The sequence below is a fragment of the Vidua chalybeata genome, chromosome 24 (genome assembly GCF_026979565.1).
Source record: "Vidua chalybeata isolate OUT-0048 chromosome 24, bVidCha1 merged haplotype, whole genome shotgun sequence".
In the NCBI taxonomy this organism is placed as follows: Eukaryota; Metazoa; Chordata; class Aves; order Passeriformes; family Viduidae; genus Vidua; species Vidua chalybeata.
The window spans coordinates 4,924,012-4,948,778 of NC_071553.1; the positions used below are offsets into that span (position 1 = coordinate 4,924,012).

The 24,767-nt window shown below is 48.6% G+C and overlaps 2 protein-coding genes across 16 annotated transcripts; one reads left to right on the top strand and one right to left on the bottom strand.

Moving 5' to 3' along the window:
• Positions 1 to 1,444: 1,444 nt before the first annotated feature.
• TREM2 (triggering receptor expressed on myeloid cells 2) lies at positions 1,445 to 6,365 on the top strand. Of its 2 annotated transcripts, none has more exons than XM_053963685.1 (4): positions 1,445 to 1,622; positions 3,883 to 4,233; positions 5,432 to 5,489; positions 5,610 to 6,365. In XM_053963685.1, exons 1-4 carry the CDS (start codon positions 1,445 to 1,447, stop codon positions 5,821 to 5,823), a joined length of 801 nt encoding a protein of 266 aa, XP_053819660.1. In that variant the 3' UTR covers positions 5,824 to 6,365. The 2 variants fall into 2 exon arrangements, with proteins under 2 accessions (XP_053819660.1, XP_053819661.1); XM_053963686.1 differs by having other exon boundaries at positions 1,463 to 1,622; positions 5,435 to 5,489.
• Positions 6,366 to 8,986: 2,621 nt separating this feature from the next.
• On the bottom strand, positions 8,987 to 24,696 carry NFYA (nuclear transcription factor Y subunit alpha). 14 transcript variants are annotated; one of them, XM_053963675.1, is made up of 10 exons: positions 24,593 to 24,696; positions 22,234 to 22,321; positions 20,143 to 20,226; positions 17,831 to 17,977; positions 16,425 to 16,556; positions 15,664 to 15,769; positions 15,053 to 15,219; positions 13,876 to 14,049; positions 12,970 to 13,071; positions 8,987 to 12,179 (listed from the first exon to the last, which is right to left on the bottom strand). In XM_053963675.1, exons 2-10 carry the CDS (start codon positions 22,306 to 22,308, stop codon positions 12,126 to 12,128), a joined length of 1,041 nt encoding a protein of 346 aa, XP_053819650.1. In that variant the 5' UTR covers positions 22,309 to 22,321; positions 24,593 to 24,696; the 3' UTR covers positions 8,987 to 12,125. The 14 variants fall into 14 exon arrangements, with proteins under 14 accessions (XP_053819650.1, XP_053819651.1, XP_053819653.1 ...); XM_053963676.1 differs by having other exon boundaries at positions 20,146 to 20,229; XM_053963678.1 differs by having other exon boundaries at positions 15,053 to 15,201; positions 20,143 to 20,229.
• Between the last annotated feature and the right edge of the window lie 71 nt (positions 24,697 to 24,767).

Below are 24,767 nucleotides of genomic sequence, written 5' to 3' on the forward strand. Positions count from 1 at the left end.
AGTCACGTGGGGAGCAAGATGAAATGACTTCATGGGGCTCAGTTCCATTTCTCCAGGAGCTCTGGCTCCTGATTTCCCTGCCCCAAGCCCTGCTGGAGGTGGCAGACCAAAGGGGCCTGAACCAGCCCTCATTCCCAGGCCAGTCACATCCAACAGGCCTCTCTTGCCAGGGCTGCAGCAGGGAGGCTGATGGAAATTCTTTGAGATTTTTCAGAGTTGACCTGGCAGAAAGAAAAAGAAAATGGTTCTGGAAATGGTTCATTCAGCCCAACATTCCCCTAACAATTTGCTCTTCATGCAGTTGCACTGGGTCAAGCTGTGGAAGAGTAATAGCAAAAAACAGTGGAGCGGAAGAGAGGCATTTTTGGGAAGATTCTTGAAGAGAATCCAGATTTGTGCTCACTGGAACGAGAAGGAACAAAAGCTGCAGTCAGTCACCTGACAAAGAATTTCTGGTCACTGTGAGGGACCATTTTCTTAACCACCAACTCGAGGAAAGGCACATTTAGGAATGGCCAGGCCTGCAGGTTTAGCACCACACCAGTTTCGAAGCCAGGGTCTATTTGTACTTTCATGGAAGACCTCCAAGGAAATAAATCACCTGAAAAATTAAAAACCAGCAGCCCACCCTCATCAGTCTGCTGATATTCTGGGGGCTCCGTGGCTGCATTCCTGGGCCCCTCCAGCACTGTGGCATTGGCTGGCTCAGAATCAGTAGCCCCAGCAGGGATCCTGTGCCCTTTGTGCCTGGGGCAGAGCACAGGTGGGTGCTGGGCTTGTTTAACACACCCACAGCATCTCCCGGAGCAGTGCCCCCGCCCTGCTGTGCGTGGTTGGATTTCAGACAAGGATGCTCCGTGCACAGGCTCTTCCTTCTCCTGAAAACCCAGGGGATGGTGTCCTTGTCCCCCTTCAGCCTCAGGATGCTGCCAGAGCTACCAGGAGAGCCTCCCTTTCAGCTTCCCAGAAATGCCCCCCATGGGCACAGCTCCTGTAAATCATTTATTGTGATTTATCACCATCGTGCTTGGAGTGCCAGCTCAAGGGGATGGCTTCTCTACTACCACAGGGATTTTGGGAAGGAATTCTTCCCTGTGAGGGCGGGCAGGCCCTGGCACAGGGTGCCCAGAGCAGCTGTGGCTGCCTCTGGATCCCTGGCAGTGCCCAAGGCCAGGCTGGAGAGGGCTTGGAGCAGCTTGGGACAGTGGAAGGTGTCCCTACCATGGCAGGGGTGGAGCTGGTTGAGCTTTAATGTCCCTCCAACCCAAACCATTCCATGATTCCATGAAATCCTGCTCCAGTGGGAGCAGCCACCCAGCCTGTGGCTTCAGGCCGCCACGTGCTGCTCCCTTCCAGGCTGCCTGAGCTGTGGCTGGGACTGGGCAATGCTGATGCCTGAATTTTGAGCCCACGAGAGCAATGCCCGTCCCTGGAGAATTGCTCAATGTGCAGGATGAAAAAGATGCCAAGTTCCTGTGCTCCTTCCTTCCGGCACAGCAAGGAGGGGGAGAGGAGCTGCCCATGGGCAGAGCCAGCGTTGCTCCTCTCCAGCTCCTCTCCCGTCCCTTCTCTGCTCAGCCCCATGGAGAAGCTCCTGCACCTCACCTTGGCCTTCCTGGCAGGTAAGAACCACACTCTGGGGTCAGGTGAAGGGGGAAGGATTGGGGCAAAGTTTTGTCTCTGTCTGAAGGCTCCATCCCGGAGTTTTCCCTTTATTTAGCAAAGGACCACCCATCAAGGGGTGATCCCAGTGCTCCCAGATTTCCTCACAGGGATCCTTTTGAGTCAGAACAGGAACCACTGATGAGAGAAGTCTTGTGTGCAATGTGAAATTGCAAAATCCTGGGTTGTTTGCATTAGCAAGTGGGATTTACATCGATGCAAATGATCACAGGTGGGGCTCAGGGGGAGGGGAAACAAAACCCAGTGAAGGGCAGAGCTCTGAAACCCCAGACACCCGGGTTTTCCAGCTTGGAAAGGAATGCCCATCTGAAAGGAGGGACAGGGCCCAGCTGGGGCTCTCTGCAGCACTCTGGGGACCCCAGATCCTCACAGCAGTGCAGGGAAAGGCAACAGACTCGGGCTGTGGGAGCACAGGAACCTGTCCCAAAAATTGGGAAGAGTTTGGGAAAAGTTCACTGTGCTTTGACCGGTGGCACCCAGGAAGAGAGGAGGAGCACCAATAGTTTATGACCTGTCAGCAAAATTGAAAAGGGAATGACACAACATTTTCCAGAGGGACGTCAGGGAATCTTTCAGTGATTCTGTTTGAGAGATGTTTTGCAGTGCTGTGGGAATTCCGGGACTGAAGGGGCAGAGCTGGAGGAGGGAAGGGGAAAGAGGAGAAGCAGTTAAAGAGTTTTGGAGGGATTGGACAGGACTGGACTGGATATTCCATGAGGTAAACCCTGACTGGAACAACCAAGGGGAGCAACACATCTGGATAGAGCCCTGTAGGTGTTGGATTGCAGAGCACAGATCCACTTTAGGTATTCTTCAAGTCAAGTTGAAAGAACTTCGTATTTTTTAGTTTACAATTCACTTAGAATTGCTGAAATTATTGTAAGAAGTGTTACTAAAAGCCTCAGCCAGCACAAAGTCCTCACAAGAGCCTATTTTTAAATTTACTTCTGTTTTACCATTACGTATGGTCTCACAGAAGCATTTGCCTGTGATTTTTTTAATTTTTTGTGGAAATAGATTTCCACAAATACCACACTGCACTTCTCTCTGGAAGTATTAATAGCTCAGACTGTCCTCTCTGCCTGTCACAAAGAGGAATGGAAATTCGAAATGAGGAACCAAGACAATAAAATAAAAAAAGCCAAGCAGACAAAGACCAGTTGTCAACACGGTTTAAATTAGCAAGATATTAAAAGATAGGATGGAAAAGGATGTTAAACTGGATTTGAAAACTGAGAGTGGGGTTCAGAAGGAACCAGTGAGCAGGGCACTGGTTTGGAGGTGTCACTGGGACAAATTCCAGAATCTCTGAGCCAAATCTGAGTACAGTGGGTTGCTCATGGAAAGTGGATGGGTGACACCCTACAGGTGACAGCCCTGAGGGTGACAGCCTCATAAGCGACAGCCCTTTGGGTGACAGCCTATGGGTGACAGCCCCACAGGTGACAACCCCACAGGTGACACCCGACAGGTGACAGTCCTACAGGTGACAGCCCTATAGGTGACATGCCTATGGGTGACAGGTGTCAGCCCTGTGGGTGTCAACTCTGCTGGTGACATCCCTATGGGTGACATCCCTATGGGTGACAGCCCAATGGGTGACATCCCAACAGGTGATATCACTAGGGGTGACATCCCTATGGGTGACATCCCTATGGGTGACAGCCCAACGGGTGACAGCCCAACGGGTGACATCCCTATGGGTGACATCCCTATGGGTGACATCACTAGGGGTGATATCCCTAGGGGTGACAGCCCAACGGGTGACATCCCTATGGGTGACATCCCTATGGGTGACATCACTATGGGTGACAGCCCAACGGGTGACAGCCCAACGGGTGACACCACTATGGGTGACATCCCTATGGGTGACATCACTAGGGGTGACATCCCTATGGGTGACATCCCTATGGGTGACATCCCTATGGGTGACATCACTAGGGGTGATATCCCTATGGGTGACAGCCCTATGGGTGACATCACTAGGGGTGACATCCCAATGGGTGACAGCCCTATGGGTGACATCCCTATGGGTGACATCCCTATGGGTGACAGCCCTATGGGTGACAGCCCTATGGGTGACATCACCAGAGGATGAAAACGACGTTCAGCATCCCCACGATGAGGGATAGACCCGGAAGAGCCTTGGCTCAGCCCTCCCTCTGTCCCTCTGTCCCTCTGTCCCTCTGTCCCTCGCAGCGTCCTGTGCTGCCGAGAACGTCACCGTGGTGGCCGCCTGGGAGGGGGACACCATTTCTGTCAACTGCTCCTACGACGCGCGGCAGTGGTGGCGGGAGAAGAGCTGGTGCAGGCAGCTGGACCAGAGCCGGTGCCAGCGCGTGGTGAGCGCCCCGCCCGTGTGGCTCCTGTGGCTGCCCTTCCCCGGCAGCAGGAGAGGCGCCACCTCCATCAGGGACAACGCCCGCGCCGGGCTCCTGACCGTCACCATGAGGCGCCTCCGCAGGGAGGACGCGGGGCTCTACCAGTGCAGAACGGATTTCCTGGGCGAAACCAGGAGCCTGAGGAAGGTGCAGGTGGAAGTGCTGGCAGGTACGTCCTGGGGCGCCGAGTTTGGGGGGTTCCTACTGGGATTTCACAGTATTCCTGCTGGAGTTTCACGGGTTCCTAGTGGAAATTCATGTGTCCCTACTGGAATTTCATGGGTTCCTACTGGAATTTCACAGGTTCCTATTGGAATTTCATGTGTCCCTACTGGAATTTCATGGGTTCCTACTGGAATTTCATGTGTCCCTACTGGAATTTCATGGGTTCATACTGGAATTTCATGTGTCCCTACTGGAATTTCATGGGTTCCTACTGGAATTTCATGTGTCCCTACTGGAATTTCATGGGTTCATACTGGAATTTCATGTGTCCCTACTGGAATTTCACATGTCCTTACTGGAATTTCATGTGTCCCTACTGGAATTTCACAGGTTCCTACTGGAATTTCATGGGTTCCTACTGGAATTTCACATGTTCTTATTAGAATTTCATGGGTTCCTACTGGAATTTCACATGTCCCTATTGGAATTTCACGGGTTCCTACTGGAATTTCACATGTCCCTATTGGAATTTCATGGGTTCCTACTGAAATTTCACATGTTCCTATTAGAATTTCATGGGTTCCTACTGGAATTTCACATGTCCCTATTGGAATTTCACGGGTTCCTACTGGAATTTCACATGTTCTTATTAGAATTTCATGTGTCCCTATTGGAATTTCACGGGTTCCTACTGGAATTTCACATGTTCCTACTGGAATTTCACATGTCCCTACTGGAATTTCATGGGTTCCTACTGGAATTTCACATGTCCCTATTGGAATTTCACAGGTTCCTATTGGAATTTCTCATGTCCCTACTGGAATTTCACATGTCCCTACTGGAATTTCATGGGTTCCTACTGGAATTTCTCATGTCCCTACTGGAATTTCATGGGTTCCTACTGGAATTTCACTGGTCCCTATTAGAATTTCACAGGTTCCTACTGGAATTTCCTATTGGAATTCCATGGGTGTCTGCAGCTGCCCAGGGCCCACTTGAGTCAACATCTACTTTTGTCTCGCTCTAAGGAGGTTCTGTGTTTCACTGCCTCCTTTTATTCCCGATTTACAGCTGCTCACTGTTAGAGGGGATCTGACATATCACCTCCTTATTGCTCCCAGTGCCCCGTCTCACCTGGGTTACCTGCCCAGCTGAACATCACCCAGAAACGCCTGCAGACTAAACTGTTGTGTTTCCATCAGCAGCTGACCTGGTGACCCATGTGCCAGAGGAGCCCAGAGCTGTGCAGGGCATCTCCAGGTGAGCCCAAAACTCCTCGTGCTGAGATCTCTAATCTTCCTGGGACTAAGGCAGCACTACAAGAGATTTTTTCTAAGGTCGGACCATCCCCTTCATGGTTGCGTTTCTTGTTCCCCACAGGTCCCTTCCTGATGTGGATTTCACTGTTTTCTACATCCTGGCTGGATTCCTGGTGGCCAAGTTCATGGTGGCTGTGCTGGTCTGTGCTGTTGTCCGCAGCAGGAAGAACAGGGAGAGGGGGCAGAACCCAGGCCTGGGTGAGCAGCAGGTGCTCCCGCTCCCTGCCGACCTTGGACATGATGGAATTGGCCTCCCCTGGGAGAGCTCTGCATGAGCCAAGCCAAAGGGAATCCACGGGAAAGGCAAATCAGGGGTTTGCCGTCTGCCATAAGAAAAGGATCACTACTAACCACAGGTCTGGAAGAGCCTGTCACTCTGGAGAGGGAACGTCCCCATCTTCCTCATCACCTCTTCCCTTGACCTCATCCCCAGGCAGTTATTCCAGACTTCATTCCCAGGACCATTCCATCACGGTCTGAACTGACACCCATCAACTTCCCGTCACCTCAGGTGACAGATTCTGTCTTTCCAAGGTGAGGAGGAGCAGCTCCCAAAAGCTGCTTTGGACAGTGGGGATGCTTGGAGAAAATCCCTGTGGAAAGGAACTGCAGGACACACCAGGAAAGGGACGTGGTGTCCTTGAATTTCCGAGCCGGCCTCTCCTCTCTGAAGGGACTTTGTGAGCACAGGAACTGTCTCTCTGTTCTTCTCCCCGTGTTTTCTCTCCCATGTGGTGGTTGCTCATCCCTCCCCACTGAGCTGCACTCAGCTCTCCCAGGCTCCAAACCCTTTTTCCCTGCAAAACTAAATAAAATCCATCTGATTCTCTGGCTCGGTGTGGATTCCTGCAGGACACCAGGTCACAGTCGTGTCCCAGAGCAGAGGTGATGCTTGGAACGTCCTGGAGTGTTTAGAACATTCCAGGCCCACTCAGAGCCAGCAGGACAGGCTGGAACATCCAGAGCCAGCTCTGTGCAGGAACAGCAGCTCAGAGCCCAACCTCTCATTGCCCACAGAAGCAATGACTGAAATTTGCTTATTTTAATTCCACTTTTCAGTTCTCATTTTTTAGAGTATTTCTCTGTTTTGTCCAGAAATTGAAATTTATGGGGGGACACCTGGCAACCTTTGTCCTTCTGAAGCCTTTCCTTCCTACCACTGTGAGGTTCTCAGTCTTAAATGAGCAACTTCTGGGGAAGAAAATCTGTTTGTTGCTCTCTCCTGGTGTAGGCAGTGACTTGCTGCATGACTGCATCCACAGAGAGAAATTTGCCATCTGAAATAAAAATATCTCCAAGGAAATAAAAAGAAATTAATCAATAACTTACTGGCTACCATCAAAAACAATGAATGTCATTTGGTAGGATTGTATTAATCAAAACCAAATGGGCTTGGGGCAGAAACGCTTCTGGGGCTGGTTCTGTCCTTCCCTGTTCCCTCTGTGCTGACGTTGGCTCTGTTCCTGTGCTGGGTGACCTGGACACTCCATGGGGGTTGTTTTTTCCTGTCTTCCCCCACCCCGATGAATCACAACTCGAGGTTCATCAGAACTTTTGGGGCTGTTTGCAAAAAAAACAACAACAAAAAAAAAAAAAAAAAAAACACAAAAAAAAAAAGAAAAAAAAAAGGAACTCCCTGTCCCTCAGTGCTCTCATCCTGTGGGAGCCAACATGAAACTCCAACCCCGTGTTTGGTGCAAAATGCTGTCCCAAATTCAAGGTAACTCTGATCAAAGTCTCATTAAAGCTCACGTTCCCTTTCACCACACATCCCCCTCTGCTCTTCCCCAAGTGCATGAGACAAGGAGGAAATATTTGTGGCTGTAGATTGAACCAAGGCTGATATTCAGCAGCCAAAACCACTTCAAACCACCCAGCTCGGTTTGTAGCCAGCTGCTGAGGGTGGTGATGGGGTGAGGGAAAATCACAGAATAATGAGGCTGGAAGAGACCTCCAAGATCATCCAGTCCAACCCATGCCCTGACACCTCAACTCGACTACAGCACCAAGTGCCACGTCCAGGCTTTTTTTAACTTCCACCACCTCCCTGGGAAGACAATTCCAGACCTTTATTATTTTTGGTGAAAAATTTCTTCCTAATATCCAACCTGTAGCTGTACCAGAAAGACCTGGGTGCACATTTCCCTGGAAAATAACTGCATTTTTCTAACAGCACAAACCCAGAGGAAAGCTGTGGTGCATTTGCTTTTCCAAATTACTCTATTTTTAAATAGCAGGGAGCTATAAAGCCAAATACAGGAAACTGCTTGTGTCTGGCAGCAGCTGATACAGCAGCACAGCCAGGCCAAGCGAGCTGCTTCCTCTGGACTTAAATATTCACCAAAAAAAAAAAAAAAACAACTATTAATTACTGCCCAATCTGGTGAAATTCAGCAAAGTGGTAAAAAAATCTGCTTGATTTTAAACCTATGAGATTTTTTCCTGGGCTTCAGAGAGAGAAGCAATGCATTTGACATGTTCTAACAAACAATGGGTTTTTTGGAAAATATTTGTCTGCTTTATAGTATAAACTGCCATCAGCTTGAGCTCCTGGGGTGGAATTTACACTCCAACGTATTGATTTGTTTTACAAAGAAATGATTCTGTATTTCCCTGTTTGTTGTTTATTAACACACACCTGTCCTCCAGGATAAATCCAGCTTGACTTTATTACAAATTACACCCCTGTTGATCCAGCTGCAGAATCCTGTTATTGTGGTGATGCGAGCAAACATCCCTCAGGGATTATGGATAAATCCACCAAATTCAGCTGACTGAGATTTTCCTCTTAATTCCGTGAGCTACAGACCGAGGATGCTGAACAGGACACAAAAATGGGTTTAATTTTTGGATATCAAGATTGCAGGAAGACTCCAGCCTGGATACTGGCTGGCAGGGGAGGGAAGGAAGGTGGAAAGGCAGGGAATACATCCATGGGTTGGAAAAACTCTGGGAGTGATGATGCAGTTCTGAAGGTGAGGGTGAGAGAGAAAAGTGAATTCTGTTGACTGCTTTGATCTGGCTACACAATACCAGGGTTTTTTTTTACCATTATATCTGAGATGATTTTATTATTTTACTGCAAAAAAAAGCTAGAAAATAACGTAATAGCAAAAGAAACTGATTTCTGACTTCCTAAGCAGGCTTGCATGATTGTTCTCATTTCCTGTCCCAGCTTCCCACTCTCTGATCTTACTCACTGTCATTTCCTTTATTTTTTTGTTTGTTTGCATTAGGGTTTTTTTTTTTTTTTTTGGTGATCATCACTGTATTGACCAATTCTGGAAAGAATTCCTGACTGCCAGCTTTGTGCTCTGAGGGTTTTGGGATGGTGAAATGTTGGTGTGGAGTTTGTAGCATGAACTATTTCTGATATTGCAGTGACCCCCCCTGCCCTCCCCACACCCCACCACAAAATTCCCAACACAGAGCAGAAGCTTCTCAGTTTATAAATTTTATTAGCTAGAGAGTGTACACAGTACTTACAATTGCATCTATTAAAGACCAAAATACACTTGAAAAAATGCATCATATAAAAAAAATTAAAAACTTTGAACTATGTACAAACTTTGCCTGACATTACGTTAAGCTCAGGACCCTCCCACGCCCCTTCACAAAGAAAAGTTTATTTTTTTTCCCCTCTTTTAAACATGCAGGGCCTTAAAGCCATTTAGCATCACTTGAGGATCATTTTTTTTCCAAATCCTGATCTTTACACTCCTATAAATCTGGGTTTTGATGGGTTTGATGCTTCACTGCTCTGGGTCAATCAAAGACATTTCTTCCCAAACCTCTTCTCTCATCCTCACCCACTCTTAACTCGCTCCTGAAGTGAAGTTTTTTGCTCAAGTGTAGCCAATCTACAAAGAATTCCAATTTAATTACTGGGGAGGTTTGAACTGGACACGTCTCCAGTTCTAACAGATGTGCCTGGAAAAGAAAGCAGATATTTTTGGTACCGTGGTGCTGACTGCTGGCTCCAACCTCACCAAATAAACACAACTTTCAGCAGTGATACACAGAAAACAAATTTAAAAAATGATAGGAGCACTGGGGCTTTCACACCACTATTTAAAATATTAACAGTAAGACTTCCTAGAACACAAATCCATATTTCTTCACACACAACCTAAAACAGCAGATCAGAGAACCTAGATATGAAGGGATATTGGGGAAAAGTTTACAAATTCTTTAAGGAAAGTAATTACTCGTTAAAAAATAAAAGAAACAAAATCTATGTCAGAGCAATAATCTTGCTTCTCGAACTTCCAGCTCTCAAAAAGGTGTTTCAGGACAGATTTACCATCAACTGAAGAGCAAAAAAATATCATGGAGAAGCTCTTACCCCAGCACACAAATATTCCACCTACAAAATGTACAGATGCTCCAAAAAAAAAAAAATATTTACAGTAACGCTGCAAATTCAACTAAAATCCCTTAAGGAGAGCTGCATGTTCCTGGATGGGGAGAGCCCAGGAAATGCTGTGTGAACTTCAGGTGCCAGCTGAGGAAAACCAGTGCTGGAACTGGACAAGGATTTAAGGCAGAAGCAACCAGAGGCCCTGACGATGCATCAATGTTAAAAACGCCCTTGAAATTATTAGAAATAAATCCTAATTAAGGGTTGTGAGCAGAGTGTCAGATTACTCATCTAACTTGGGACAAAAATTGAAAGAAAAGAAGATTTCTTTGCCTGCCAGGAGCCAGGCCAGCTCCTCCTGCAGCCGCAGGTGTCCCCGAGGGTCGTTCCCAGCTCCAGCTGTGGGGAGGGACACGGAGCCAGGATTGACACCAAGGGGCTGAGCTGCATTTAGAGATCCAGCTGCCAATTCCAAACCCCTCTGCAGCTCCTCCTTGTCCTTCCACTGCCTGCACAGGGCATCCTTACGCCTCAACAGGCTCCCTCTTCCTCCAGGATTGCCTGCTCACAGCAAGGATCCAACATTTCTCCTCCCTCCTCTCCCTCTGATACTCTCAGGTTTAGTATTTCTCTTTCATCCAAAGGAAATAGAATTTTCCAGGCTCTGTTCTTTTGTTTCCTCCCAGTCTTCTACAACTGATTTGTCTTTAGCCATAAGCTGCCAGTAAATGGGGAAAGATGGGAGGGAGGAAATATAATTTCCAAGCTGCATTCCCTTGTCACTTGAAATCAGCATTCACTGGATTTAACCCAGTCTCATTCTTGGCAGCATTTCCTCAAAAACTCCTCTCTCTTCAGCTTCACCTGGCCAGGTTCACACAGCAACATTCCCAACCCCAAACTTCACTGCTGCGATCCAGTTTGAGCTACAGGACACAAAACCTGGCAATTCTGGGACTCCAGCAGGCAGATGATCCCCAGAGCAGCTGTGTAACTCACCAAGGTGAGAGGGGACAGGAGTGCAATGGTGAGAAATCACCTGTTAAATGCTTTTATCTACTGCTCACACCACCAAAATTCAAATTAAACAGAGCAAGCTTAGAAACGAAATGAAAACTGCTCTGCGGAGGTGCTCAGCCCAAAGCCAGCTGTAGGTCATGGAAAAAATCCTATTTTTTAATAATGTAAGTATTGCTCCTTTGCTAAGTGCCACTTTTGTTTTAAGAGCTTAATTTATAGAAAGCATGGAAGGTTCATCAGTATCTGCTGAGTCCTTCAGGTACGTCAGGCTGAGCTGCCCCAGCTGCTGCTGTCCTGAATCATCCCTCACTCTGGAATTGTAGAAATGATTTAGGCACCAGAAACTCCATCCCAGCCATGGCCAGGTGCCACCACTGTGACACTGAGGGTTCCACCTCTCTTGGAGGAACCATGGACTTCATTGGCAGGTGAGAAAGGAGATTGAAAAAAAAAAAAAATCCTTTGGAAGAGACTCACTGAAAAGTTTCAATCCTTTCTATACTCGCATCCAGTTTTCTTCCAAAGCAACAAGTACTGGCAGTGAACATCCAAACCCACCCAGAGACTGATTTACTGACCCAATCCCCCCCACATCTCCCTCTCCCACCCCACTTGCAACAGAGACACAACACATCAAGTCCTGCAGTAATTGTGACTATTTCTAGCATTGATTGGATGGCTGAACCTTTCCCAGAGAAGAGCTTCTTTACACATTTACAAGGTGGAATTGAAAAGAATCCCCTTCAGTTTCTGCCAGGGTCAGAAGTGCAACAGCAGGGCCCAGCTCAGGGAAAACCAAGTCCAAAGGGGTGAGGAGTGGATGGAATAACAAATCTCTGCACTGAAACCCATTCAGTGCTGGCTGGAGGAGCTGGAATCTGCCCCTGGACAGGGCTGAGCTGCACCAGCCACAGGGATTGAGGTGGGAAAATGAAGGAAAACCAAGGAGACGAGCGCTCAGACTCCGAATTCCCTGTGCTGGATCAGGAGAGGGCACCAAGGAAGTCTGAAAGGTTCTGTCTGTAGAGTTGAAACCTCAAGCACGTCCTCAACACGTGGTGCTTGCTCTGTGGAAAAGGACAGGCTGTGACATGGAGATTGTCCCACTCCAGGGTTCACTGGACACTCTGGGCAGGCAGGACAGGCTGGCAGGAGGGACGGGAATTCCCTTCAGGTGTTTTTTCCTGGAAGCAGGGGTTAGGAGACCCTGATCATCTGTGTCATTGCTTCTTCGTTGCTTTGAGTTGGATCCTGCAGACACAAAAGGGTGGAAATTGCACATTTTTCCATGAAGCAGAGAGAACCACACACAGCCATCAGGAGGACACACTCCTGCACTTCCCTTCATCTCCAAAACTGTCCTGGTTTTCCTGGTTTTTACAGACCAGGGACACAAAAATCCTAATACCTCCCAGGAATTTGTTGTTTCTGGTATTTAGGAAGATTTAGGACTGGACGGATATTTAGGAATGATTTTAGTTCAAGATAAGAAACACTCCCTAAAGGCAAAGGACTGTTCTAAAGCACTGAGCAACCTCAGAACCTGTTCATTCCACTCCATTATGTCCCTTCCTTTGAAAAATGCCTTGCACCTTTTATGCAAATCAAGATGCAGCTAAGAATCAGGTATTCCCATTTTTTAATTTTGCATCAGATGTAAAGATAAGGAGTCTCTACCTTTAATTCATATCCTGGAAGAACACCCCAGTACCCAACCAGAAAGGCTGTTTTACAAACACAGAATGTTTGTGTGCATTTATCCTAAGAACTACAAAGTGAACACATTTCTATCCACATTATTATCATTTAATTCCTCAGGGCAATCATCCCTTGCTCTCCACAAGCAGTGGCAAGAGGTTTTATTCCCAATGCTTGGAATAAATCTAAAGGCAGAGAAGGCCAAGGGGCAGCAGATGAAAAATTCAGAGGCAGGGAGGGACAAGGGTCGGCAGCCAAGCCCAAAAACCCAAACAAAGCAGCACAGACACCTCTGGTGTGTGTCCTGAAGGGTTGAAGGGGATTTGCCCCAAACCCCACTCACCTGCATGTGAGGGCTGTCCTTTTCCTTGGGGGAGAAGAAGCGGCCCCCCTCTCCCCGTTTCCTGGCCATGGCGTGCCGGTGCCGGGACTCGTGCAGGTATTTCTGCAGTGAGGGAAGGAGCAGGTGAGGGAGCAGCCACTGCTTTCCCAGGGGGAATTCCCAGTCCCATCCATCCCCTGCACCACAGATTCCCAGTCACTCCTTTCCCAAAGGAAATTCCCAGTCCCCATCCATCCCCTACCCCAAAATTCCCAGTCACTGCTTTCCCAGGGGAAATTCCCAGTCCCCATCCATCCCCTGCACCACAGATTCCCAGTCACTGCTTTCCCAAGGGAATTTCCAAGTCCCCATCAACTTTGCCCCATAGATTTCCAGTCACTGCTTCCCCAGAGGAAATTCCCAGTCCCATCCATCCTCTGCCCCATAGATTCCCAGTCACTCCTTTCCCAGAGGAAATTCCCAGTCCCCATCCATCCTCCTGCCCCACAGATTCCCAGGCACCATTTTCCCAGAGGAAATTCCCAGTCCCCATCCATCCTCCTGCCCCACAGATTCCCAGTCACTGCTTTCCCAAGGGAATTTCCAAGTCCCCATCAACTTTGCCCCATAGATTTCCAGTCACTGCTTCCCCAGAGGAAATTCCCAGTCCCCATCCATCCTCCTGCCCCACAGACACTGTGCTGACAGTCAGTGCATGCTCACACACAGCTCCAGACACTCCCAAAACCACCCAAAATAAGCAGAATTATCCTCAAGGGACTTAAAAATTTTACTCTGATGTAGCTCATCAACAACAAAATCATTGTTGAGGAACACCAAGATTCTAATCCTCATTTTCCAGCCCAGGTGGGATTCTGTGCCTTTGTCACAGAGCAACCCCGTGTTAGATCTGAGTTTTACTCTCACCCTTCTCTCTTTGGGGATTTTCCCCTCTGCTTCCAGCTTGGCCCGTGCCTGCCTCCTCTTCAGGATGCGGTGGTACTGCTTGGCATTGACGTAGAGGGGCTCCTCTTCCAGCATCTCTGCTCCAGGCAAAGGGATCCTCTGGATGGCTGGGACTGAGCCAGCCCCAGGCACCATCTGTACAGACAGGGGGGTTTAGTCCTTGCAGCTCAGCACACAAACGTCATTAAAAACCCCAGCAGTGAAACGGAAAGTGGGTTTTGCTCAGGTAATGCAGCTGCTTAAATGAAAAGGAGCAATGAAGCTGCTCTCAAACTGCAAAACCAATCTAAACAAATCAATTCCTTATCAGTCCTGCTGGATTTTCCTGATAAAAGTAACATTCCAATTCCTTGACTGTGTTGTTGCTTCTTGGACATTTAAACAAACAGGACATGGCTGTTTAACCCTTTCTTTTGGGTTATCTCTTACTTCAATTATTTCATTTCAGGGCACCTCTAAGGCAACACTGCAGAGCTGCTGACATCTAGTGGGGACCAGCAACATTCAAGAGGCTCACACCAGAAAGAAACAGGAATTGGCAGGAAAAACCTCTATAAATGATGGAAACAAATCCTAAGGGACCCTCAGGAAAACCAGAAGTGACTCAATCTATTTAAACCTTTGCTCATCAGCTCACAGCTCAGTTTGCATTTCAGTTTCTACATTTCTGAGCTGCTGTGGGAGAGAGAAAGTCCAGAGCAAAGATCACAGCAGGATCCAGGCCTTTGAAGCTGGAAGTTTGTATTGTTTAAACTTTAAACTAATGGAACTTAGAGAGAGGACCGACCATGGTATCTCAATGTCAGACAAGAGTTTATCAGAGAAGCAGGGAATCACAGGATGGTTTGGGGTGGAAGGGATCTTAAGGATCACCCAATTCCAACCTTCTGCCATGGGCAGGGACACCTTCCACTATCCCAAGGTGCTCCAGCCTGGGATGGAGAAGACACAGCTTCTCTGGGGTCCCTGTGCCAGGGCCTCCCCACCCTCCAGGGAGAAAATCCTTCCCAATATCCCACCCAACCCTGCCCTCCTTCGACTTAAAGCCATCCCCACCCTTGTGAAAATCCTGCTAGGTTTGAGTACAAACACCTCAAAGCTCAGCCTCCAGAGGCAGCAGTGGGAATTTCACACCTACCATGACCATTCCCCCTGAATTGACCACGTTCCCAGCCACTGGCAGTGTCACTGTGACCGTCCCCTGGCCACTGCTGGTGGTGTTGGTGTTGGCTCCTGTTTGGACAATCTGGGCTCCAGCCAGGCTGGCTGCAGGAATGGTGATCATGCCTGTAACAGGGACTGTAACTTTAAGAAGTAGAACACAAAAAGGAAAGAAAAAAAAAAAAAAAAAAAAAAAAGAAAAAAAACAAGAAGAAGAAAAAAAAGAGAAAAAAAAAAAGGAACAAAAACACGCACACAAAAAGAAGGGAACAGCATTAGTCCCACTTCTGTGTTTTACTCATTCATCCTTCCAAAACATGCAGAGAGGCAGGAAAGGGTTGAAGTGAGGGATTAAATTCCATCAGAATTCCTGTTTTTTGCATTTGTAACCTCACTGTGAGTAACCACGTACTCTTGAGATGGAAAAGCAAATTTAAGGGGTTTTATTCTACCAGCCCTTGCCGGAGACAAGGAGATTTTCTGTTCCTGGGGAAAGAACCCTGCAGTGAATTCCTGCAGAGCACACAAACACCTCAATAAATAAAAAGCCCCTCAGAGAGGTGCCCTGGCTCCTCCCAGCCCTCCTACCTTGCTGCAGGATGGTGCCATCAGCATTCACAGGCTGGTACACGATGGTCTGGCCCTCAGCAGCCTGGGCAACCTGCTGGCCTTGCACTGCTATCTGCTGCTGGGTCTGAACAGAACAAAGAGCACAAAAACGTTACAAATTGCCTCTTTTCCCCCCAGTGTTTACAATTCCTGAATGAACACATGGTGCTTGAGGTGTTCCAGGTGTCTATTCCTGCTGCCTCATTAGCAGCAGTAAGAAACAGGCTGGAGCACAGAGCAAATACCTGGAGATCAAACACCTGAAGCACATGTAAGATGCATTTTTCAACAGTTCAACAATGAAAAAAAAAAAGAAACAAATTCTAAGTTTCCTGTCTCTCTATGAAGATGTGAAAGGAAGAACTGTTCTGCTCCAAAATTTAATTTTAGCCCTAACCAAAAGCATCAGCAGAAACCCCAGGTGTGACTGGACTACTGCACACAATGGCCCAAGTATGGAATTAGCAATGCTTCATGTTTTCAAAATTCAACAAAGAGACAAAAACAACCACGAACCAATAAAATACAGAAACACGATGGAGAAAAACATGCAACCTAATTTTTTTGCCCCAGAGTCATGTATGAAACACTACAAAAACATGACACTTATTCTCAAGTTCTCCTCAATATTAATAATTCTTTTTCTTTTTTTTTTTTTTAACTTGACCACATCTTAAGTAATTTGTCAAGTTTCTCTTGCTGTTCCTCTGCAGAAAAGCCTTTCATGCTGGTGCAGTTACCTGTGTCTGGCCAGCAGTAACTGCAGTCTGGGGCTGCTGTATAATGATCTGCTGGGTCTGGCCCTGCTGCCCCTGTACCTGCACAGCCTGCCCACCTTGAATCTGAATCTGACCTGGCTGGACCAACTGAATCTGTGGAAGAAAGAGTCAGAAAGGAACATTAACTATGCCTCTGATTTCTCCCTCCTCGGCCTCAGCATGACCAAGTCATCTCTGAGGGTGATTTACTGTTGCACAGAAAAAGGAAGCAGGGAGTCTTCTCTTTTTCCAGCTGAGAATGAGGAGTTTTTAATGAGACACAGCCACACAGGGCAGAGGGAGCAGCGTGCTGTGTCACCGTGCTCCAGCAGTTCTGCACTGCTTACACAATAAATCACTCAGGAGAAATCAATTATTCACATCCACTGGGAACAAATAGTCAGGTGGAAGAGGAAGACTAAGATTTAAGACATCTGTGGGGTGTTAATTATCCAGCACTCAGATGTACTTCTGGGATATATAAAGTTGTCCTCAGCTTTGCAGAGTCTTTCCACCACTGTGGAACATTCTTAGATTAAAAAAGAAGAGCTGGAATACGGTTTGAAGTTTGTGTTTAAAAACACAGTTATGGATTTTCCTCCACCAACCAGACCGAGAAGAACCTCATACAAATTACAGTGGTTTTCAACAAAGAAAATATTAAATAAACCTCTCAAAACACCAAGACATCGTTTGCCTTCCTGGACTGTGCTGGGTTCCTAAATCCCATCCTAAACCATCAGGACACTTTCATTATGCCATGCTTATAGTTCTTCCCTTCCCTTTTCAGGAACACTTCGACCACCTCCTTACATTTACCAACTGTCTTTTAAACAGGTAATTACTTCCAAAAAAATCCATCTTCTACACCTCCTTCACTATTGCCTTCTGTGCAATACGAATCTTTAAATCCCCCTTCAGCCATCATGTATTAGAGGGGTTCAAGCACAAGTTTCTTGCAAGAAGCTTTCTTAAATAATTTTTTTTTTAATCCTCCTTCTGAGCCATAAATTGAACAGGCACCAGATTCCCAACTACATTGCAAGGGCCACGTAAAATATCCCAACAAACAAAAATCCTGCTCTGTGGGAAGGTATCCCTGCCTATGGCAGGGGAGGGGTGCAACTGGATGAGCTTTAAGATTTCATCCAACCCAAATCATTCCACGATGAAAAACCCCAAACCAACCCAGCTGTGTTTTAGCACTGACCTATAAGGTTCACACCAGGCCATAAAACGTAAAAACTCCGCTCATAAAGAACTTCCACTCATCCCCACCGTGCCAGAGCCACCGAGCACCACCTCAGCCTGGTTTTGGGGTGCTGAGCAGAGCCCTGCGTGGCAGCGGCGGCGTGCCCAGGCCGTGCAGTGCCCCCGGGGTGTCTCACCTGCTGCAGCCCCTGCGTGCCGGACACGGGCACCTGCATGATGGTCTGGCCCTGGCCCCCGGGCACGGCCTGCACCATGATGGGCTGGCCCGTGGAGGTGATGAGCTGCCCCCCGCTCACCTGCACCATCAGCGGCTGCCCCTGCACCTGCAACGAGAAGGCAACAATGAAAACCCCGCCAGAGCAGCCCCAGAGCTCACCCGTGTGCACGTGGGGGCAGGGGAGGTGGGGAACAGGCACTGAGCTGCTTCTGGGTTCCAGCATGTGCTATGGATTTTAGTGAGTTATCTGCTTCTCCTGCAGTCTAGCTGTTATAAAGCATGAAAACCACATTTGCCAGCCACAAGAACTACCCTCATGCACAGCCCAAGAGCAAAGTGGGATAAAACACTTCATTATTCACCTCGCAATTACTGATTTTTTAAATGAGGTTCCTATTGAGAGAGCTCTGTTCTGACAGGGAGGTTCTGAGGTGGCTTCAGCTCTCTCCAATTTCATGCCTGCAACATTCCCATTTCCAAACTGACACGGAGCATGGGGTGTGCTGAGAGAAACTCTCCATGGTTATCGAGGGAAATTGTAACTGGAGCAACACAAAATGGAGTTCAGGGAGGAAAAGTCGAAGTGGATGAGCAGCAGCCACTTCTGGGCCCAAAAAGGCTTAGACTGGATATATAAATATAAATATAAATATAAATATAAATATAAATATAAATATAAATATAAATATAAATATAAAGTGTGAGGGTGGGGAGGCCCTGGCACAGGCTGCTCAGAGAAGCTGTGGCTGCCCCTGGATCCCTGGAAGTGTCCAAGGACAAGCTGGACAGTGCTTGGAACACTCTGGGAAAGGGGAAGGTGTTGGGGTTGGAACTGGGTGAGCTTTAAGGTCCCTTCCCACTCAAACCAGTCTGGGATTCTGAGGTAACTTTGGCCTGAGAATCTCTGGACTCTTGGACCTGGTATTTCTCTGATCACTGGGAAAAAGGGCCATGAAAAGAAAAACAAGAGGAAAATCTCTCTTTTTGAACCCCTTCACCTGCCAAGTCCCCAGATTCCCAAAACACATCTTGAAAAATACTCTACCTCCACAGCCTAAATGCAAAATCAGTCTCATGAACTCGGGCTCACAAAACCTGATTTGTTTAGGAACAAGAACATCACGATGTGGTAAAGTCACCCAGTTCCTGGGTTTCACACCCCAGGGGGTGAGGAGCCAAATCCTGCCCTGGGAATTTGAGTTTCCAGGTCCCCACTGTGTCCCTCAGCCTGTCCATGTCCCATCCAAAGCCCTCAGCCCCTGGGCTGGGTCACACAGGGAGGAGCATGCTCAGGTCAGCACAGAGAAGCACAGGCAGCAGCACAATATCCAAGAAGCAGAAAGGAAAACAAGACATTCCAGGATTTTTGTTAATGAATCACAGCAAGGCAAAATAGAAAAGGAAAAAAAAAAAAAACGGTGGGGAGAACATAACAACAACCAGAGGCCCCAGTGAGCCCAGCAATCCAAGTCAGGCAGCATCTGAGATGTGAACTCTGAACATAAAAAATGCTGTGTTGATTCTGCAGCTGGCAGGGCCAGTCCAGCCCCTTGGAACCACCCTGCTCTGAAGAACTACAAACCAAACAAAACCACAATGCTGAGTGTAAAACTGCCACGGCTGCCCAGGGTCTGTCAACTGCTCTACAAAGGGCTCCTGGAAAGCCTGGGTGAGTTAAGGAAGTGGAGGCTGCAAGACAGGAAATACTTCACACTGAAACCCATTTCTTTCTACACTGTGTAGTACTGGGATGTGGGATGTATTGCTGTTTGGATCCACATAGCTCCTGGGTTTCCCTGTGCTGCTCACAGGGAAATAAGAAATTGGATCTCTCAGTGCCACAGAGGCCAATCTTGTCCCCAGGTGCTCTTTCAGTCCCAGCTGAGAAGGTTCCACTGTCCAAGCTCAGGCTCTGGCACCACCTCTGGCTGCCTCATGCAGTGAAGGCAGAGCCCTCCCCAGGGAAGAGCTCAGAACCTTCATTTCCTTGGAATTCCAGGAAATCTTTGGGGTTTATCCCAACTGTTACTTCCTCATTTTGGTGTTTATAACTTTAAAGTCACACTGAACCACAATTCCCTTCCAGAGTTCCTGGCATGCAGCTTGGGAACAGCTCCAACGCCATGGCAAACCCTAGAGGCAGCAGCCAGCAGAGATTCCTGCTCCACATCCCCCTGCTCCTCCTGGAAACCCTGGGAAAACACAGCATTAGATATGTGGTGCTGGGGAGGGTCATGCAGTGCTCAGAAACACAATCAGAGAGGTCACCACTACCTGGAGGGTCTGGACTTGCTGGCCTGAGGCCGATGCCACCTGGGCCTCAGTCTGCAGCTGGACAGCTGTGACACCTCCCTGCTGCTGGGAACAGGAACAGGGAGAGCTTGAAACATGGAAATGCACAACACACTGCTGGGACAGGGGGTGGGGGTCATACACACTGCTCCAGGAACACGAGGAATGGGAATTTTAGCAAACCTAAGGATGGAGTTCCCTTGAACTGCACGTGGCACTGCCAGGCTTCAATATTCCAACTCACAGGGAACAGGATGGGTCATTTTGCAGGATTTCAAGCTCAGTTTCAGGGTTTTAGTTTTGAAGTTTTAGGCTTCAATATTCCAACTCACAGGGAACAGGACGGGTTCTTTTTGGAGGATTTCATGCTCAGTTTCAGGGTTTTAGTTTTGAAGCTCAGTTTCAGGGTTTTAGTTTTGAAGCTTCAGGCTTCAATATTCCAACCCACAGGGAACAGGATGGGTCATTTTGGAGGATTTCAAGCTCAGTTTCAGGGTTTTAGACTGCTCACTGCCCAGGTTTGGCACTGTGAAGGGTTCCAGATTTTGGGCACACTGGTTTGTCCCAACAAAGCCCCTCCTGCAGCACAGTCTGAGCTCATCTCTGCTGCCCCTGTGTCGGTGTCTGCCCACCAGTGACCCTGAGGGACAGTCTGGAGAGGCTGCAGGAGCAGTCAGAGCTAAAAGCCTTTTCTATCTTTAGCCTCTTTGCTAAGAGTCCCAAAATACTCCCAGTAACTGTGTTAGCATGGGGAGATGAAGGACAGCTCCCTCCCAAGTGCTGCAACAGCCTGGTAAAACAACTTATTTTAGCAAAATGTTTCAGGCTTTAAGAAGTTGTGCTGAAAATAAGAGCCAAGAGTTGGTTTTATCTCCTTTTCACCTAGAAAATGTCAATAAACCAACTACATCTTAGGCTATCTGCTGCAAACAGGTATTTCGGATAATCCTTAATATAAAATGTTTTAATCTCAAGTGCAATCTTGTTCTGGCTGAAAAAGTCAACGCCAGCTAAACCCAGTGGAAGGATCTGGTCCCTCCTGAGGCCAAAGCAAAGCAGATCTCCCTAAAAACATCATCCAGTGGCTCAGCCCTTTGCATGGCAAACCACCAAACCCCTCAAACTAGAGCAGAAGACGCAACAAAAATTCAGCAGCAGCTGAAAACACATCCCCAAATCTGGATATGGAAAGCTGAACAGCCAAAATCAATAAGCCCTCTAAACTCAGCCCTGGTATTTTGCACATTGAAACATGAACTTCTTTGTGGGATGGATGAGTTCATCCAAAGCTACATGGTTGGTTGAATTCCTGTTCTGTGTGTTTGTTTTGCTCCACCTGTTGTTCTGAAACAAAGAATCTCTACAAATGTTCATTTGATAAAACTGGAGGAAACCTCTGTGGGCTTGAATAAAACCTATTTCAACTTTGGAGGAATTTTTCTTGTGGACAATTGATTGTTTCTGTTAATATTCTGTTTCCTCCATTTTTAGAGAGGTGTTAATATATTTTAGATGTCTTTATATTTTACTTTCCCCATGTCACTACCATTTTGCAAAATCCATGCTGCACTGAAATTTGGTAACATGTACACCCGTATTTTCATTTCAATTTTATATAATTTTTTATATTTATAGAAAATCTTATAAATTTAATTTCATTTAAAAAATATAATAAGTATATTCTAAAAACCACGTTTACTCTGACTTCCAGGCAGCTGCCATCAGTGCCCAGGAGACAGAAGTCAGGTGAACCAGGATTGTGCTGCTGAAACCAATTTCTTTCCACACTGGGATGTATTGCTGTTTGGATCCACGTGGCTCCTGGGTTTCCCTGTGCTGCTCACAGCTAAATAAGAAATTGGATCTCTCAGTGCCACAGAGGCCAATCTTGTCCCCAGGTGCCTTTTCAGTCCCAGCTGAGAAGGTTCCACTGTCCAAGCTCAGGCTGTGGCACCACCTCTCCTCAGGGAAGAGCTCAGAAGCCTCATTTCCTTGGAATTCCAGGAAATCTTTGGGGTTTATCCCAGCTGTGCCCCTCTGAGGGGTGCAAAGGGCTCCCCCATTCCGTACCTGCTGCTGGATCTGCCCCGCCTGCACCACGATCTGCTCCGTGGAGCTGCTGCTGTTGGCCGTGTACTGCTCCATGGTGCCTCAGCCCCTGCAAGACAAGCAAGAATCAGGGGACCTGCTGTGCTGTCCCCAGGCCTGGCCACCCCCACTGTCCCCCAGCAGCTGCCAAGCCAAGCAAAGCAGGAGCTGCCCCAGGGCAGGGCTCTCCCAGGGCTGCTCCATCTGGGTAATAGAACAGAGGTGGCACTTCAGGCTTCTCCAAGCTGAGTGAGCAGCAAAACCACCCCAATTCTGCCCCAGCTTCATGGGCTGCACCAGTTCTGTGAGGCTGCACATCTGGGCTCCAGCCAGGTGCCCCCACAGGGGAGTGTCACTGCTGGAAAACCTCGGGAAATGCAACCTTTAGGCGTGAAATTGAACTGCACTTCAAGAATTCAGCAGAGCTGTGAAGGCTTCTCTCATTTTCCTTCCCTCTCCTCCGGCTCTCGTGGAATGGTTTGGGTGGGAAGGGACATTAAGGATCACCCAGTGCCACCCCCTGCCGTGGGCAGGGACACCTTCCACCACCCCAGGTTGCTCCAACCTGCCCTTGGACACTTCCAGGGATCCAGGGGCAGCCACAGCTCCTAAACCAAGGCCTCCCAAACCTCCCAGGGAGGAATTTCTTCCCTAAAGAAGTATTTCTATACTCAAATACAGCTTTCATGTATTTTGGGAAGCACCAGCAGCTTTCCCAGCACCTCCATCCTCTCACTGCCCCTCATTCCTTGACCCCTTCCCTGGACACCTCAACCCCACTGTGCTGAAATAAAAACATCTTTTCCCTGCCACTGCTTCTCTCCTCACTGGCCCTACAACAGCAGAATTCCTGCTTTAGTGAGGTGTTTGATTTATGCCACGACTGAAACAAGTTCCTGCTGCACTGCTGAATGAAAACACAGCCTGGAACTTTAATTTTCCAAGCCTAAAGCAACAAAACCTCTGGCTCCCTCATTTTTTCAAGGAATGCTGACAGGATTAAGTCACAGACTCTCTGTACCCGTTGCTGTGGTTACTGCTGCTGTTTGAGTTCCATCCTTTGCCCATTTCCTGAGACTTTTTCACAGCCAGAATAAAAGAAGATAAATAATCTTTCTGAAAATGCTGCTGTCAGGTTCTCATTTCAATTTCACACTGGGCACTTAATTTTTGCTTTAAATTAAAAATTTTAAGTAAAACATTAACAGCGCTGTAATCCCAACACTCTGCAGCAGCTGCCCGAAGTTCTGCCAGTGCTGGATCCTCACTCCAAGGGATTATCTCATCCCTTTTGTTAGACACAGAGTAGCCAAGTTAAATATTAAAGATCAGGGAGCAATCAATGGCAGAGGATGACAGCTCCTCTCTCAGTGAGCTCATGGGCAGCTCCTCCTCACCGGGAATGCTCTGGGAATTGTGTTCTAGTCCCAGCAGCAGATATTTATATATATATATATATATATAAATATATATATATAAATATATATATATAAAAAAAAATATATAAAAGGAAATATATATATACCCTGAGTTGTATGGGACTTACTAGGATCATCAAACTCCTGGCCCTGCACAGGATAGCTCCAAAAATATACACAAATATTTAAACATATACATGCAAAATACACATAATTTATATTTATACAAATGCAGCTGCGCCAGGAACGGTTTCCTCACCCAGCAACCCACACCAAGAGCAAACCAGTACCGCCAGCAGTCCGAGAGCTCCATGGCATCGCTCGGACCGCGTCCCGGAGCTCCCGAACGGGCAGAGCCCGCTGCGCTCCGCCGGACCCCGCCGCTCCAGGGACACGGCGGAGCCGCACGCCCACACCCGGAGCGGGATTTAGCACGGGGGCGGCCGGAGCGCCACGCGCGGAGCCCAGGCTCAGCTCCTGACTCGCCGTGGAAGCCAGCGGCGAGCCGGGGCCGTTGTGCCAGAGCGGGAAGCCCCGGCCCGGGGGTCTCTCGGTGTGCCGGCCGGCCCTGCCGCCGCAGCACCGCGTGGCCGGACACATCTGCGGAGCTGCACCGCGCACACCGGGAGCGGGCGGAGGGCAGCCCGGGCCCCTCATGCCAGCGCGGAGGCTCCCGGGGAGGGCGGGGCGCTGCGGGCTCGCCGGGGGAAGAGGCCTGGCCCCGCTGCGGCGCTCGGCCCCGCGCCCACCCTCGCCCATGCCCGGCCGCGGAGTACCCCACCCCGCTGCTCGCGGCCCCGCTCGCCCCGCGGCCCCGGCGCGGCCGAGCCCGGCCCGGCCCCGGTTCCCCCCTCAGCCCCTGAGTGGCCGCGGCCCCGCCAATCCCGGCGCGCGGGGGCTCCATATTGGCCGCTCGCGCTCACCGTGCCGCGCTGCCCGGTCCGCGCCCCGCGCTGATTGGCTCCGCCGCGGGGCCCCGAAGCCCAATCAGCGCCCGCACTCGCCCGCCGCGCAAAATGGCGCCCAACCGCGGACAAAGGGGGCGAGGGGCGGGGCCCCGCCCGGCCGCGGCCGCCCAACCGCGCGCCTCGCCCTGCC